At 50.2% G+C, this 15,965-nt stretch overlaps 1 protein-coding gene across 1 annotated transcript in view; it reads left to right on the plus strand.

Annotated features, from left to right (window-relative positions):
* Nucleotides 1-11,327, plus strand: part of LOC307102858 (uncharacterized protein C4orf54) — a gene marked incomplete at both ends in the record, with an annotated part of 98,335 nt that extends 87,008 nt beyond the window's left edge. Inside the window, 3 exons of the mRNA XM_079776552.1 lie at nt 4,496-4,582; nt 4,997-5,062; nt 5,912-11,327. Of these exons, the coding sequence (XP_079632678.1) occupies nt 4,496-4,582; nt 4,997-5,062; nt 5,912-11,327 (5,569 nt within the window). The remainder of the gene's footprint in view (nt 1-4,495; nt 4,583-4,996; nt 5,063-5,911) is intronic.
* Between the last annotated feature and the right edge of the window lie 4,638 nt (nt 11,328-15,965).

The raw sequence follows: 15,965 nt of genomic DNA on the forward strand, positions 1-15,965 counted from the left end.
ATGTGTACTGTAACAGTTCAAGCAACACCAAATGGCATAAAGGAAATTTAATAATTGTTCAATCTTACTTTCCCACATATACAAAAGCAATGTTAGTTTGGTGTTAATACGTCTATGTATTTTCTGTTGATACAACTACATGTTCACTTAATAAGCTATATTATGGTTGTTTCTGAAATCCAATCATACTGACATATCTTATTCTGTAATTTTCTTTTCAAGGGAATTATTTCAAGATTGGAATACATGTTTCTGTTCATTTAACGTCTGCAGAATTAATATCTGCCTGATGTGACATAGCATCCATCCATTGTAACCAATCAAGCATTCCTCTTGATTGATATTTAGATGTTTTCTAATTTTCTTCTAACACAACATGCTTCAATAAACATCCCTGTACACATACTATTATAAACCCTAATGTTCTTCTTCTGTATGCTAGATAGAAACTGTCAGATTTGTTTCTAAAAAGTTGCTTATTTTTCTATTTTTCATTTTAGTACTTGAGTTTTGAGCAGGTTCGAATGTGAAATCTGAAGCAAAAAAAGAAACAAGATCTTAATTCTACATATTCATAGGGAATGGAAATCTGAAACATAAAATACTGAGTATAACTTAAAGGCTCATGTTTAAAATGGCTGAAGACTGAAATCAGAAATGTGGAAAGATGACATGTTTTCCTAAGTAACAAAATGAATCATGATTTGACAATGCAATATCAAGAATTAAAAGGCAAAGAAAAAACTTTGCAAATCACAGAAATAAGCCATTCATTTTATTCTGTAGATAGGCAGCGGAATTGACTCATTATTGAAATTGTGTTTCAATACCAATTTGGAAAACTTACAGTTAAAGCCTTTTGTGGCATCTCCCCTGACCTGCTGTCCTAGACCAAGGAGGTACCCTTCCCCACACCCCTCTAGGACCCTGCCTGCTGCAAGCTAGGGTAACACAGTCCACTTGCATGTGAGGAAAATGTAGTATTACATAGAGGAAAATGTATTTGTTCTGTCAATGTTTCACTTTGAGGCTGGTCTGGAAGAGATAATTTTCCTTTATCCAGTAAGATCTGAAACACCAAAACCTCTACCACTCTCTCAAGAGAGAATCAGATAAAAACTATCATCACGAGAAAGAAAAGGAGGAATGGGGCTGGGGAAAAGGAGGGCAAAATGCCTAGGAGACCACTGAGAGAAGGAAAGAGGGAGGAGGGAGAGCAGATTGAGGAACCCCTTCATATGCATTCTGACTCCAGGGGAAAAGTAAAGAACCTTTTATGCACCACCTCTGCCCTCTGTATGCAGGCTTGAGCGTCAAAGTTTTATTTCTGGTGGTGAACTGTTCCTTCCTGCCCTTCCAAGTTTTAAGGGCATAGCTAAGGGGTTGCGTCTGCAAAGTGCATGGTGTGATTCTACAATAACGTGCTCTTCTTTGCACCAGAAGACAGTGCTACTTATTCATCTTCGTGGTACATGTTGTTTTCTATTCACAGGGATGGTTTTACACTAATCCTGTTACTTCATTTCCTTGGATTCCATGGTGACCAGCTGGTCCCCTGTGCAGGCAGCTGCTTGAGATTGTGGAATAGCTAATTGGCCAGCAGTGCGCATGAGCCTGTGACCTCCACCTCGTGGATTGAGTGCTCAATCATCAACTGAGTGTGGGCTTCAGTCACTCAGAGCTGGACAGTCAGGGCTCCAGCAACAGTTAATTGTGAAAAGTCATGCCGTGTCCATGTCTTCACTTAACCTCAATTTGTTATCCATAAAATGGGAGTAACAATTGCTCTCTCAAGTGTTTTGGGGGAGGGTTAAATGAGCTAAAATATTTAAAACATGTACCTCAATAAGTAAACACTCACTCTTTGGCACCCCTGGTAAAAATCAAATACCATGGTGTCTTTCCTTTGGAAGTAATTCTTAGGTGTGTCTACCTAAGAAGTAGCTGGCTACACTGAGCAGTAAGCAGTGGCCAACAGAAAAGGCTTCTTCACATCAGTGTGCGAAAATAGGTGTGTGGGTGTCTATTGAAAGCCTTACACAAAATTTAAAGCCATCTGGGGTGCAATCAAATATCTCCGATTGCACCTCAGAGAATCCTGAGAATGTCTGTGTTTGGTACAATTTTTTATCTAACTCCTAGTTTGAGTCAGAGTTTAAACCTACCTCTTCATTTCTAGTCTAGTCATCTATCTCTGATAAACTGTTCTTCCTTTTGAATTTGTCTATTAGATTGTGCCACTGTCAGAGACCTGAAATATAATCATACCATTTTACCAGTTGGTGGATATCTGGTCTTCATTCATTTTTTTGTTTGTTTTGTTTTGTTAATCCTCACTTGAGGATATATTTCCATTGATTTTTAGAGATTTGAAGGGAAGGAGAAGGGAGATGCTGAGAGAGAGAGACAGAGAGGAGGAGGAAGAGGAGGAGGAGGAGGAGGAGGCGGAGGAGGAGGAGGAGGAGGAGGAGGAGGAGGAGGAGGAGGAGGAGGAGAGAGAGAGAGGTGAGAAAGACACATGGATTGGTTACTTCCTGCACCCACCCTGACAGGGACTGGGGATCAAACCTGCACCCAGATGCATGCCATGGACTGGGAATGAAATCCTCAACCCTTCAGTGCATGGTCTGATTCTCTAACGACTGAGCACACCAACCAGGGCTGGCCTTCATTCTTAATTTCTTTAATCATATTAAAGTTTCCACACTATAATTCCATCTCACAAGACTTTCAGAGAACACCAAAAAACTTTCTCTGCACAGATTAAAAATAATGACACTGAGTCATTTCTTTCATTGCTCTTTGAATTCCCATATAAAGTTATCTACCAAATATACCTTGCCTGTTCTACCAAATGTGCCTGTGTAACATGGGTTAATGCCTGTGACATTAGTCACCATTAATTGCTCAAGAGCTGAGATCAGGTAGGCAATCACTGACTTCATCTGTAAAAAAAAAAAATGACTATAGTCGTATTAAGGAATAAAAGGCCCCATGGCTACCCAATGACTGCAAACTATTTCAAGAGAACTGAGAGTATTTCATAGTAACATATACTGTCCCAAACTCTGAAAGCTCCAGAGAGCAGACAGTTTGAATAATTCTTTTACTTTACCCTTCAATGGGTCATTGTTTTTCCACTAAGGAGTCTCTCTCCTTTTTTAAGAACATAGTTTCATAGAGTCTGTCCTACTCCAAATTCCGTGCTTCTTTGATTTTTAAATAGAATTTGTGTTTTGAATTAAACCCTACTTTTTTTAAAATTGACTTTATTTGAAAAAGATTTCCCTACAATTTTTTTTTCCTACACTGGCATTCATTGAGATAGAAAAGAAGAAAGGAGCCACACAGGTATTTTGGAGGTAAGTAGCTCTTTTAGGACAATTTCTCTCTTTGTCTCTTGGGGAACTTTGGCTAGGGGTATGCTCTGAAAGAAGTTAGACTCTGGAAGTAGGTTTCCAGAACTTGGGCATTAAGCAAATATGCACTGTATCCAAGGCATCTGACCATCCAATGTTGTACTTTGCCAAATGCAAGGAGGGAAACTACTGAAATCTGTTCGAGTTGTCATGACAGACAGGGCCACATGGAAAGTGCTGGAAAAATTCCTCCTTAGACTATAATTGCCTTGATGGACAGAAACACTGCCTTCCATCAGCTGTGGTATGCGATGGCCCAGTGTTTTGAGGCAGTGCTCAGGGTTTATTGTTTAAGGTCTCAAAGCAAAATTAAAATGGGACATTAAAAATACTGTTTGCCTGAAAGAGCTAATTATATTTTATTTCATTTTATTTATAGTGTCAGGTTCCTTCATCCGTGAGTACATAATGTGTACACAGTTTGATGGTATATAAAAAAAGGAAAACACAACCAAGATATAGTTACGTGACTTATTTACGGTCATGTAGATGAAGTTGCCCAGTGGATGCATTGCTCCCTTCTAATTGAGCAGCAGGATACCGTAGAGAGCAGTTGAGCATGGACGTCAGCAAGGCCCTGTAGCATAACCGTTAAGGTTCAACCTCTGGCGCGAGGCTGCCTGAGTTTGAATTCTGCTCCATACATCTCTGTGCCTCAGCTTTCCTGCCTATAAAATCACTACAGCAATTATACCTAACTCGTTATGGTGTTTTGAGAATGAAATAAATTAATATGCACATTTTAAAGTGCTTCAAATAGTATCTTGCATAAAGTAGGTGCTATATGTCTTAGTTACGGTGATTATTTTTACATTTTCATTATCATTGAGAATCCAGGATTTTGTGTCACTAAACGTGGTTCTCTGTAATGAAAAAGCTGATCACAAATTTGGCAGATTCTCTCTCTCTCTCTCTCTCTCTCTCTCTCTCTCTCTCTCTCTCTCTTCTTTCATTCCCTCCCTCTCTCCCTCTCTCTGTTTCTTTCTCTTGCTTTTTCTCTTTCACTGCCTTCACCTGGCACTCTGGCTTCGTACCCACATTGCGATACTTGATATGTCCAGTCTTTCCCTCTGTAGTGTTTTTAATGGCAATGAAGTGGGCAGATCCGAGTTGTCGTGCGGACGGTGGCAGGGCTGTGCTGTCCACCTCTTGAGTACGGAAAGGTAAACGCTTCGGTTGTTAGGGGCTCCCACTCCATACCCACCCCCACGCCTAACAGAGGAAGGAACATTTCTCTGTGCGGGGGTGGCTTTCATGTTGGAAGGGAATGGCTGATGGAGTTATTTTTGTTCCCCACAAATGTGGATGTTTAAAATAGTGCTTTATTCAATCGGCATAAGTGACACACAGACTATGTATAGTGGTGGAACTGGGCCTGCCAGGTGATGAGGGCCAGATCTCACCAAAACTAAGAGTCGTTGTTCTCCACTGATAACACCCAAGGGATCTTTCCTGAAAATGGCCAGCAAAGAGCCCCCATCGTGGGCTGCCTGGCAAATTCCCTGGCACCGCCACTGAACTGTTTGAAATGGATGTACCTCGGAGCCAGTGAACTGGGACATTGGCTTCGTGTCCAGGGGGCATGCCAGCGGGTCACATTTCCTCTCTGAACCCCCCTCCAGGCAGCACTGTACTCCTGAAGGGTAAGTGTGTCCGTTGTTCTTTCGAGCCTCTTGACTCGGTGCCCTGCAGGGCTGGCATTCAGCCAGCGAAACCGAATCAGGAGGCTGCAGCTCAGGCCACAGTTAATTGGAGGTTTATTGTCTTGTCACGGTTTTAGAAGTTCAGGGAACTTTTTTTTTGAGATTGATTGGATATTGTTGGGAGTTGAAGTAGTGTCAATTTTGGTCTCATACGCTCCTTTTTAGTGACTAAAATGAAAGTTTATTTAAAGCATTATGTTTTAATTCTTTGAAAATTGCCCTTTTGTACTTCAAGTCAGCACAGTGAGGATTCTAGAAGGGACTCTTCCTATTTTGAAACAAACAGACTAGGTTTCATGGAGTGTAACTTTTGGGAAAAGGGGATGGAATGTTTTACTCCTATGAAAAGTTTTCTTATCAGAATTCATCTGATCTGAGGTGAACGAGAAGACAATGCTTAGCTTTTGAGGCAAACATGAAACCTACCATATGTCCAAGGGAGATTTTGAAATCCTTGTGGATTGTCCTTAAGTGGATTTGAGATGCAATGCAGAGCTTGGATTTTATTTAAGGGGCGGGGAGGGGGGAGGTTGGGGAGGTGGCGAGGGAACCCATTGAATCAGAGGAGAGTGAAAGTGGCCGTGAGTGACAGGTAAGGTCACACCTCTCAGACACCATTATGATAGACGCACAGGACATTTGGTTGAGAACCCTCATGCCTCCTCCACCCTCAACTTTCTCTCTCCATCTTAGAGCCTCCTCTGTACCCTCAAGTGTGTTTCACTAGGGCTAGGGAATAGACACTAAAAATATTTCTGGAATGACGTGACCCACTCTCGCCCCATCCAGGGAAAGGACGAGGCTTCGCAAGAAACTGCACATACTTTCCTTCCCTTCCTGGGAGCCCGGGGGTCGACCTACAGATGCTGCTCCTTCCATGGCCGATGGCTGCCGACGGTGCCCAGCGAACAACTGGACAGGACAGCTCAGCTACAGGAAGGTGGCCACAGTCTCGGCCCGAGCAGCAGCCCCCCAGCCACAGACCACCTCTGCCCCCCCATCCGGGAGCCTTCCCACCTCCCTCAGCCTTGCCTGGGCCCCGCCACAGGGGCTGAAGAACTGGGAGGTGGTGGCAACACGGGCGGCGGTGTCTACAGCCTCGGGGCCAGTCCAGGCACGCAGGACCCTGCTCCGGGCAACTCTGCGGCCCCTCCGGGGCCAGGGAGGGGCCCAGGACAACCCCAGCGCTCACCACTGTCTCTTCCTGTCCCTGACACCTGGGCGAGGGCTCAGAATGGAAGCCGCTGCTCCCGAGCCGAATCCGCAGGCCAGACGGAGGGAGGTGGGGGACGGGGTGAGCGGAGCTCAAGATAGCCAGGAGCTAAAGCAGCAGCTGCAGCCGCTGCCCGAGCCACCAGCCTCCTCCCAGCAAGAAGCGAACTATGTGGAGATGTGCGCTTCCGCCGGAGTGCAGAGGGAGAGGCCCCGGGCCATGGAACGGACCCCGGAGTGCGCACCTGGGGGTCCAAGAGCCTCTAGGAGCCCCGAGGAGAAAGCCCAAGACGAGCCCAGCAGTCAAGAGTGCCAGGCTCCGACCCCCCAGAGGAACCCTGCTTCTTTGGAGCTCACCAGATCCCAGCTCTCCGGCCCTGAGGAGGGCAGCAACTTCTCCTCCTCCTCTTCCTCCTCCTCCTCCCCTTCCTCCTCCTCCCCGGTGGACAAAGCCGAAGGTGGCCTTCTCAAGGATGAAGCCAGCACATCCACAGGGGCGCTGGCCACCTCGTCCTCCTCTCTAGGCTTTGAGAGCGACAGTGGTGAGAGCGCAGGGGGCTGCCAGCCCAGGGGAGGGGTGGGAGAGGGAAAGGCAGGAGGAGGTGGAGGTGGAGGGGGACGCGGAGCAGCGGGGGGAGAAGATGGAACAGAGTGCAGGGACATTATTGCCAAGTCCCAGGGAAGCAGGGGCCCCCCAACCCACGAGGAGGCCCACTACATCACCACCCACGAGATCCAGCTGAGCGAGGTGGAGCAGGACATGGATTTCGACGTGGGGCTCGCCTCCCGCTGGGATTTCGAGGACAACAACGTGATCTACTCCTTCGTGGACTATGCCTCCTTTGGTGGCAGCGACGAGACCCCGGGGGACATCACCACCCCAACCGAAGAGGAGGACAACAGCTGCTACCTCAGCACCACTCCCAGCACCAACGCCACCCGAACGCCCAGCCCCTTCAGCAGTGACCCTGCCCGCCCGGGCGCAGGCAGCAGCAGCAGCAGCAGCAGCAGCAGCGGCCGAGACACCAGCAGCACGGAAGTGGGCAGCGGCCCTTCTGACGGCGGCCCCACGCCCCCACCCCCCGGGCCTGGCACTGCCCCCGGGCCCGAGCCCTTGCCGGAGCCCCCGGAGGCAGTGGCAGGGGCAGCCGCCGCCGCCAGCAGCTGTGGGAGTGCAGCGAGCCAGATCCTCCTATCAATCAAACCGACTTCCCGGGCTATAAATGAGCCTAGCAACGTGCGTGCAAAGCAAAACAGTCTCTATGCTGCCAAGCATGAAGGCGACATGAGCCTCCGCGTCTCCACAGCTGCCGAACAGCGTTCAAGTCCCCTGAAGCAAGACCCGGCTGCAGCCGTGGCTCAGGACCATGCAAAGAAATTCATCGCTGTCCCGGCCCGCCTGCAAACCCGCTGCGGGGCGGTGCGGGCCAAGGAGCTGGTGGACTATTCCAGCGGGGCCTCCAGCGCCGTGAGCGAACTGGACGATGCGGACAAGGAGGTGGGTAACCTGACCTCCCGCGCCTTCCGGAGCCTGGCGTACCCCTACTTCGAGGCTCTGAACATCAGCTCCCGGGAGTCCTCCACGCTCTCAGAAGTCGGCTTTGGGCGTTGGTCCACCTTCCTGGACCTGAAATGCGGGGGCGTGGGGGCCCGGGTGGAGCAGAGCCTGCTGCGGGGCAGCGCGGCCTCGGTGGCGGCGGGGCTGCGGAAGGGCGGCGCGGCCAGGCCAGCTGCGGACCAGCTCTGCATCCACTCCAGGAAGTCCCAGACCAAGGCCCTGGAGTTCGTGGTCAGCAAAGTCGAGGGGGAGATCAAGCATGTGGAGACGCCTCTGTGTTTCCAGAAGCAGGTCCAGTCGGGCTCCCGCGTGGTCACCCTTCTGGAGCCTCTGAATTTACGCAGCGAGAGCAAAGCCAGCGCCCCCGCCGGGCCCTGCCGGGCCCCCAAAGGCTCCGGCAAGGGCCCCGGCTCGGTGTACACGGATGACGGCTCGGAGACCCCCGAGAGCAGCAAGCCTGCCCCCCGCGCCGAGGGCCCCCAGAAGAAGTCCAAGTTCGCCTCCAGTCTGCTCAAGAATGTCATCTCCAAGAAGATGCAGCGGGAGCACGAGTTCAAGATGGAGAGGGGCGAGGTCACGGACACGTCCCACCGGAACCTGTCCAGCGCGTGCCAGGAGCTGGACGGCGCCCCCGGAGGCGAGAGGCCGCGGGACCGGGGCCTGCAGAGGCAGAGCTCCCGCCACTCGGAGGCCAGCTCCGAGTACACGGTGCTCAGTGTGTCCGATGCAGGTGGCGAGGGGTCCGCGGCGGGGTCCAAGTCCCCCATCTTCAAAGCCAGTGCTCCCCGGGAGAGCCAGGCCGGCTCTGCCCGGCATGCCGCCGACGGACACCCGGAGGAGGTGTGTGAGATTAAAAAGAGCGCATCGGAGACCGTCAAGGGCATCTTCCTCCGCAGTCAGAACAGCGCATTCCGGTCCTGGAAGGAGAAAGAGGCCGAGAAACGGGAAGACAAGGCCCCCGTTGGGAAGCTGAAACTCCCCAAAGGGGGCGACTGGAGGGCTGACCTCGGGGAGGTCTCGGCCAGCAAGCCCACCATCATGTCCCGTCTCTTTGTCCCCAACATCCAGCAGACACCCAGGGAGAAGCAGCCGGGGAAGCAGGCCACCAAGTACCCTGCTGCCCAGGCCACCGCCACGGCCCCGGAGATCAAGATCCGGCTGGGCAGCGTGCAGCAGCCCACCTCGGACTTCAGCATCGCCAAGCTGCTCACGCCCCAACTGGCCGGCGGCAGCTCCTCCGGCCTCCTCCAGACCGCCGAGGACCACAGCAGGGGGCAACCGAAGCTCTTCCGCGGGGACAACCTGGAAAAGGTGCCCCAATTCCAGGTGAGGGACGTCAGGGACAAGTCCAAGGCGCAGGGCCCCCTCCACCAGGTGAGAGACGTCAGGAAGCTCATCAAAGGGTCGGGAGACGGCGGGGACAAGGGCCGCGTGACCCCCGAGCAGGGGCTGAGCGGGGCCAAGCCCAGGCAGCTGGCTGCTGCCGCTGGCGGGTCCAGGTCCCTGTCCCCCTTGGTGATTACGTGCCAGGCCGTGGTGAGCCAGAGGGAGGACAGCATGGACCGGGAGCCGAGGGAGGGCCTGGGCAGAGGAGGGGGCAGCGGCGGCTTGAACCCCTCCTCGCCAGAAGGGACCGTCTTGGTTCACAGGGCATCTGGGAGGCTGCCCGTGGCCACCATCGCTCCCAACAAGCCGGAGCAGGGCTCCTACCTGCCTGTGCTCAAGATCATCTCCAAGGCTTCTGCTCAGAAGACCCCAGAGAAGGCCAAGGACGAGGAGGCCAGGGAGGAGGGCAAAGGCCCCAAGCCGTCGCGGAACGCCCTGGAGAAGCTGACGGCCGCGGTGAGGTCCATGGAGGAGCTGTACAGCTTCAACCGGAACGAGTGGAAGCGCAAAAGCGACCCCTTGCCCCTGATGACGGACAGCCACGTCCTGTCGCTCATCGCGAGTGAGGAGAGGGAAGGGGCCGGCGGCGGTGCTGAGGGGGACCCCGACAAGCTGGCCAGACGGCTGGGTGAGGTGGGAGAGCAGGGCACAGGCCACAAAGACGGAGTGGTCCTGCGAGCGGCCCCCTTGGAGCGCCTGCAGCGGAGGAACTCCAACCCGAGCTCCGAGAGCGTGTCTGCCCGCGCAGCCGCCTTTGAGAACCTGGCCAGGGAGCGGCCCCGATCCCTCTATATCCCCCCGGTCCACAAAGATGGGGAGAGAACCCAGCCCCCGCAGCCCCTCCCGCCACTCCCCAGCCACAGGAACGTGTTCACGGTGAGTGCCAGCAGCGTCCAGAAAACTGGGGGTGTCGCTGGCAAGTTCCCCCAAGGGCTTTCTCCAGAGAGTCCTTCAGCAGCAGCAAAGGGCAGCAAGTCTCAGGGACTCCGGTCCCTCAAGATCTCTCCGGCCACCCGGGCACCGCTTGATGAGGTGCCCACCAGGAAAAATGGCAGCACCTTGGAAAAGAGCAACAGTGACTGTGAAAATTATCTGACCATCCCCCTTAAAGGAAGCTCTGCAGCGGGGCCTGGGGCGAGGAGGGAGGGGGCCCCAGCCTCCTCTGCAGCCACTCTCTGCAGCTTGCCCCCTCTGAGTGCTCGCAGTCAGGCCCCCAGTTGCCCCAAAGGTTCCCAGGTCAGTGGAACCAGCCGGCCAGCTTGGCCTACCAAACCTGACAACCCACGGCAGTCGGTAGCTGCCCCCTCAGGGCCCCAGAGCCCCGGGCATCCCCCCACTGCTATCTACCACCAGCAGCCACTGCCCTTCCCCCTGCAGGGGGCCCAGCCCCAGGTCCTTTGCTTCTCCCCACCTGGCATGCCTGCCCCAGCACCTGCAGGCCCAGCTCCCGTCCCCACAGATGCCTTCCAGCAGCCACAGCCTCAGCAGACCCAGCGAAAGATGCTGCTGGATGTGACGACTGGCCAGTACTACCTGGTGGACACACCGGTACAGCCCATGACCCGGAGACTATTTGACCCCGAGACAGGGCAGTATGTGGATGTGCCCATGACCTCCCAGCAGCAAGCAGTGGCTCCCATGTCCCTCCCTGTGCCTCCCTTGGCCCTGAGTCCTGGGGCCTATGGACCCACCTACATGATCTACCCTGGGTTTCTGCCCACAGTGTTGCCTACCAGTGCCTTGCAGCCCACACCAGTTGCTCATACTCCAGGGGGAAGTGAGCTCTCCCAGATGGCCGCAGAGAGCCCCAGCAAAGAGCCAGCTGCCAAGTTCACCGAGGCCCCGTACTTCATGGCCTCTGGTCAGTCTCCCACCTCCGCTTCTTCCTCGGCCCCAGCAGCCACATCCCAGCTGGTGGGGGCCAAGGGCTTCGCCCAGCTGCACGGCAAACCTGTCATCAGCATCACTTCCCAGCCCCTGGGGCCGAGGATCATCGCGCCCCCCTCCTTCGACGGCACCACCATGAGCTTTGTGGTGGAGCACAGATGACGGGCAGTCACCAGGAAGCAGGATGGAGCCGCTGCTGGTGAGTGAGTGGACTTTGATACTCAGCTTTAAGGGATCCAGAGCAGTTCTGGTTCCCTGTTTGAAATGGCAGGTTTACAGCAGAGGAGGCTGTCTAGATATGGGCATTTTGGAAAAATAGTACAAAACCCCACCCAAATGATTAAGGAGCTAATATTTTTTTGCCATGCCTCCTCCTCTCCATACTCCTCAGTCTCTGAGGCCTTTCCCCTTTGACCTTTCAAATGGCCTGCATGTTTTTCTCACTGTGAGTCGGAGAAACGTGAACCTTGGATCTGTCAGGTTAGCCTTTGGTGCAGGTTGACAGGGGAGAGAAACAAAAGCCCTGTCCAGATTTCATGGAGTGAGCCTCTATTCCTGGCAGCCCCAGTGGCAGAAGGCAGAACATCCTGAGAGATCATTGGGAACACTGCTAACGGGCTTGCTCCTCCTTTTCTTGTTAGGGGGTTTTCTGAAATCTGCAGAAAAGCTTCTCTCCTTCCTCTCCATCTTCTTGAGGTTTCTTTTATAAAGAGACTATATTTTTTAAGTTCTTGTTTTTCTGTTTTCAGACAATCAGAATGCTTTTTCTTAGATGAATCCAAGGTCTTTTTAAATTACACACACACACACACACACACACACACACACACACATGCACACTTGACCTCTGTGAGTGGGGGTGGGGGGAGGGGGGTGGGGGGGGGAGGGGAGGGAGATTACCTAGCTGTGGCTCCTTGGAGGGGCTGCTATGTTTGATCCAGTTGCTCAGACTGAATCCACTACTCTCAGCTGCCAATCCCTATAAGGCGCTCACTTTCATATCTGCATTCGCTCCCTTCAGAAAAGAAGCAACTTCCATTTGCCCCCCTGAAAGGAAATCAGATAGATTCCTAACACCTCCATTAATCCAAATTCATAGACAGGAATCCTTGCTGTAAACACAGTCCAAGAAACTTGATAGGAAAAGTGAACCTGAATCAGGACACTTCAGGTCACACACGTAAGAAAGATAGTGGCAAACTTCAGATCCGAGCACAGAGATGTCAGCACTGTGGGGTCAAATCGCCCCTCGTTCTCCTGCTCTCTTCACACTAGGAAGGGTTGGCATTATCAGTGTTTCTTGGATGTTCACTCCTTGGTAAGATTATACTGAACCAAGAAAGGAGATGGAGAGGAGAGAAACCCTTCCATGCATGTATATGAAAGAAGTAAGCCATTTCTCTGTTCTGAACTGAAAAAGAACAGAGGCACATTGTTTCACTGAGCCTTAACTTAGGAAGTGGGATCATTAGATTAGAGTCACAGCTTCCTCCCACCAGATGTGTGTTCTTCGGCTGCAAACTCTCGCACTCATGATACTCATGTGTCAGTAATATCTGCTCCTCAAAATGGATTGCGGGGGATGGTGGAGGTGAAAGATGGCATAGAGGGGATAAATGATGCTGGAAAAAATAATAAAATAAAATAACATAAATGTATCTGAATGTCCAATGATATAACAGCATATTGCAAATTAAAAAACCCTTTTCAAATGAAGGGTTTATTTCATTTATTGAACTACAAGACTCGAAGAATTCAGGTGAAAACGCAAGCCTCATTTTACTCACAATCTAGAAATAGATGATTCAAAATACTTCTCTTAAGAGTTTACCACACACACACACACAACTTTGATGATCCGGTTGCTTTGATGATCTTACTGCTTTGGGGATCACAAATAAAGAGGGAGAGGGAGATGAAAGAGGAATAATGCATCTTTTGTCTGATGTAGGAAATAAAGGAAAATTCAGTATGCATATGGAGGAGAGTCAGAATCAGAGAATTCGTTTTGCAGGAGGAAAAGAGTAGCCTCTAGATAAAGCGTTTTAATCTTCTGGACAGGTGGTGCCTTTACCTACGGCTATTTTGGAGCAGCTAATCCTGCAAGGCCTTTGTGTGAGCTGAGGAGGCGCAGAGACCAGGGGAAGGGAGGACAGGGCAGGGGAGCGGCCAGGCACACACACGCACTGCGGTCCCCTTGGCAGCTGCCTTTGGCCTTTCTCCTGTCTGCTGAGTCTGGAGAGGGTAGGCTTGGAGTTGTTTCCTTCAGACACAAAGATAAATCAGAGTTTTTAGTATTTAATATTTGAACAGTGATTATTTTGAAAGTTTATTTCTTTTTGAAACACAACCTTTATATTAGTCCACAGCCCTAAAGAGAGACAGAAAGCCAAAGCTGGCTTCACCATTTAAGACAACTGGAGAGGAACTGATTAGCTTTTTGTGTACAATCAAAAATCTAATTATTAAAACTCAGATAACTGCCTGGCTAGCGTGGCTCAGTGGTTGAGTGTCGACCTATGAACCAGGAGGTCATGGTTTGATTCCAGGTCAGGGCACATGCCCAGGTTGTGGGCTCAAACCCCAGTCGGGGGCATGCAGGAGGCAGCCAGTCAATGATCACTTAATCATTGATGTTTCTCTCTCTCCCTTCCTCTCTAAAATCAATAAAAAAAATTTACAAACAGATAAACAAACAAAAAGCTCAGATAACTAACAAAAATCCTTCAAAACTCACCTTCCTGAGCGTTCTTTGCCACGCCCCAAAGAAAAATCAGACACATAAACAAGTGTGTAGCTCTTTTCCTTGTATGAAAAAAAAAGTAAACACTGTTCAGCTATGTCCAAAATTACATTGCACACACTCACTCATCACCTGGTGCTCATACGGATGGTCCTTGTGAGAGGTCTTGGAAGCAGGTCTCAGGTCTGGATTTCCTTTGAAAACCCGCCTGGTCCCAGAGATTTTCCTGGCAGTAGGGTCCCGCTCTACGTGGCCCTTTCAATGAAGTCACTTAAATGATTTGATCCAATCACAACATTTCACAGAGCAGAAAACTGGGGCTCAGAAAGAAATGATTTTGCTCAAGACCCCAGAGAGTGAGCGAGCCAGAGCCTGTGGCGTGCACTTAGCTCCTGGGCCACACTGTGCTCCAGATGTTCTGTGTGTTTGCTCTTTGGTAGGAGGCATGGAGCAAAGGACGGATGCAGAGGAGTGCAATGAGATCCGAACTGGCAGCCAGGACGCCTGGGCCCTACTCTCTGCCTCTCTGGACATTTGTAAAATGAACGTTTGAATGAAATGTGCTAAAACCCTCATTCATTTAGCAAACATGAATTGCATGTTTACACTCTACCAGCTACAGTGTACTACGAGGTGACTCTAAGCCCCATGTGACCTGGTACGGTCCCGTCGGCAGGAGCCTACACTCCAGCAGGAGGCACGCACCAGACACACAGAACTGCAAAACCAGTTTCCAGTTCTGTCTTAACCTTTAAGATGCCTGCCAGTTCAAATAATAAGGATTTCATCATCTATTTTTAGCGGTGCCTTGTAGCAGGGAGCTCTGCTTTCTCCCCTGTATATCCACTGAGTGGCCAGATTATTATGATCTCTGAACACATAATAATCTGGCCACTCAGTGTGTAGATTATATATATATATATATATATATATATATATATATATATATATATACTAGAGGCCTGGTGCATGAATTCGTGCATGGGTGGGGTCGGGCCAGCCTGGCCAGGGAGAGGGGACATGGGTGGTTGGCCCGCCTGCCTGCTGGTAAAACTCCTGGTTGAGGGGACAATTTGCATATTAGCCTTTTATTGTATAGGATATACACTAAGTGGCCAGATTATTATGCATTTAGAGATCATAATAATCTGGCTACTCAGTGTATTTGAACGTAACAAGCTGCTGCTAGTTCTTTCTAATTATTTTGGTATGAATTTCCTTTTAGTTTTGCTTTTATAGGTGGTTCTTTCCCACTTCTAAGAAGATAATTAGCAATGTTTTTATTTTGTTATTATTTAGTGGAGACATTGCCGATTGTGAGAAATGCACGGGGCTGTGTATATCCTGTAGCCCAGTGGCCAGATAGTCACAACAGGAACCCATTTGTAACCTACCAGCATGCTAGGCACTGCAGTTGCAAAACTTCACTACTTTCTCCTTTTTTGTTAGGACTTTCCTGTTATAGACCCTTGTTTGTAGATTTTTGTTTTGAAAGTCCCGGCTCCAGAGGATCTTGGATGCCTTTTCCAATGAGATTATTTTAGTTTTTAGTTTTCTCTCTTTGGAGGCACATAGCTATATTTTTCCTTCTCTGACCTATTCACTCGCATGCTTTCTCCTGCCCATCCACTTGGATGCCATGTCTTTGTTTTAAAAGTTTTATTGAGACTTGATACTTAATACCATTTACAATGGCATAAAGATAAAATAAATATGTAATATAACAAAAGAAAACTTTAATTGGCACTATGCCTGCTATGCCATGGGTAATGCAATTATTTTGTTATATTTCAATGTCTTTTTTTCTGTAAGATTTTATCTATTTATTTCTTCATCTTTTCCTTTATTTTCACTATTACAGATATCCCCATTTCTTCACTTTTGCCCCCCTTAACCCAGCCTTGGCCCCCCTTCCCTCTGGCCATCACCACACTGTTGCCTGTGTCCATGGGCTATGTATATACTATGGGCTATGTATGTTCTTTGGCTAATCCCTTCACCTTCTTTCATCCATTCTCCCCACACTCTCCCCTCTGACAGCTGTCAGACAGACTTTC

The sequence above is a fragment of the Cnephaeus nilssonii genome (assembly GCF_951640355.1).
Source record: "Cnephaeus nilssonii genome assembly, chromosome: 1".
Taxonomy (NCBI): Eukaryota; Metazoa; Chordata; class Mammalia; order Chiroptera; family Vespertilionidae; genus Cnephaeus; species Cnephaeus nilssonii.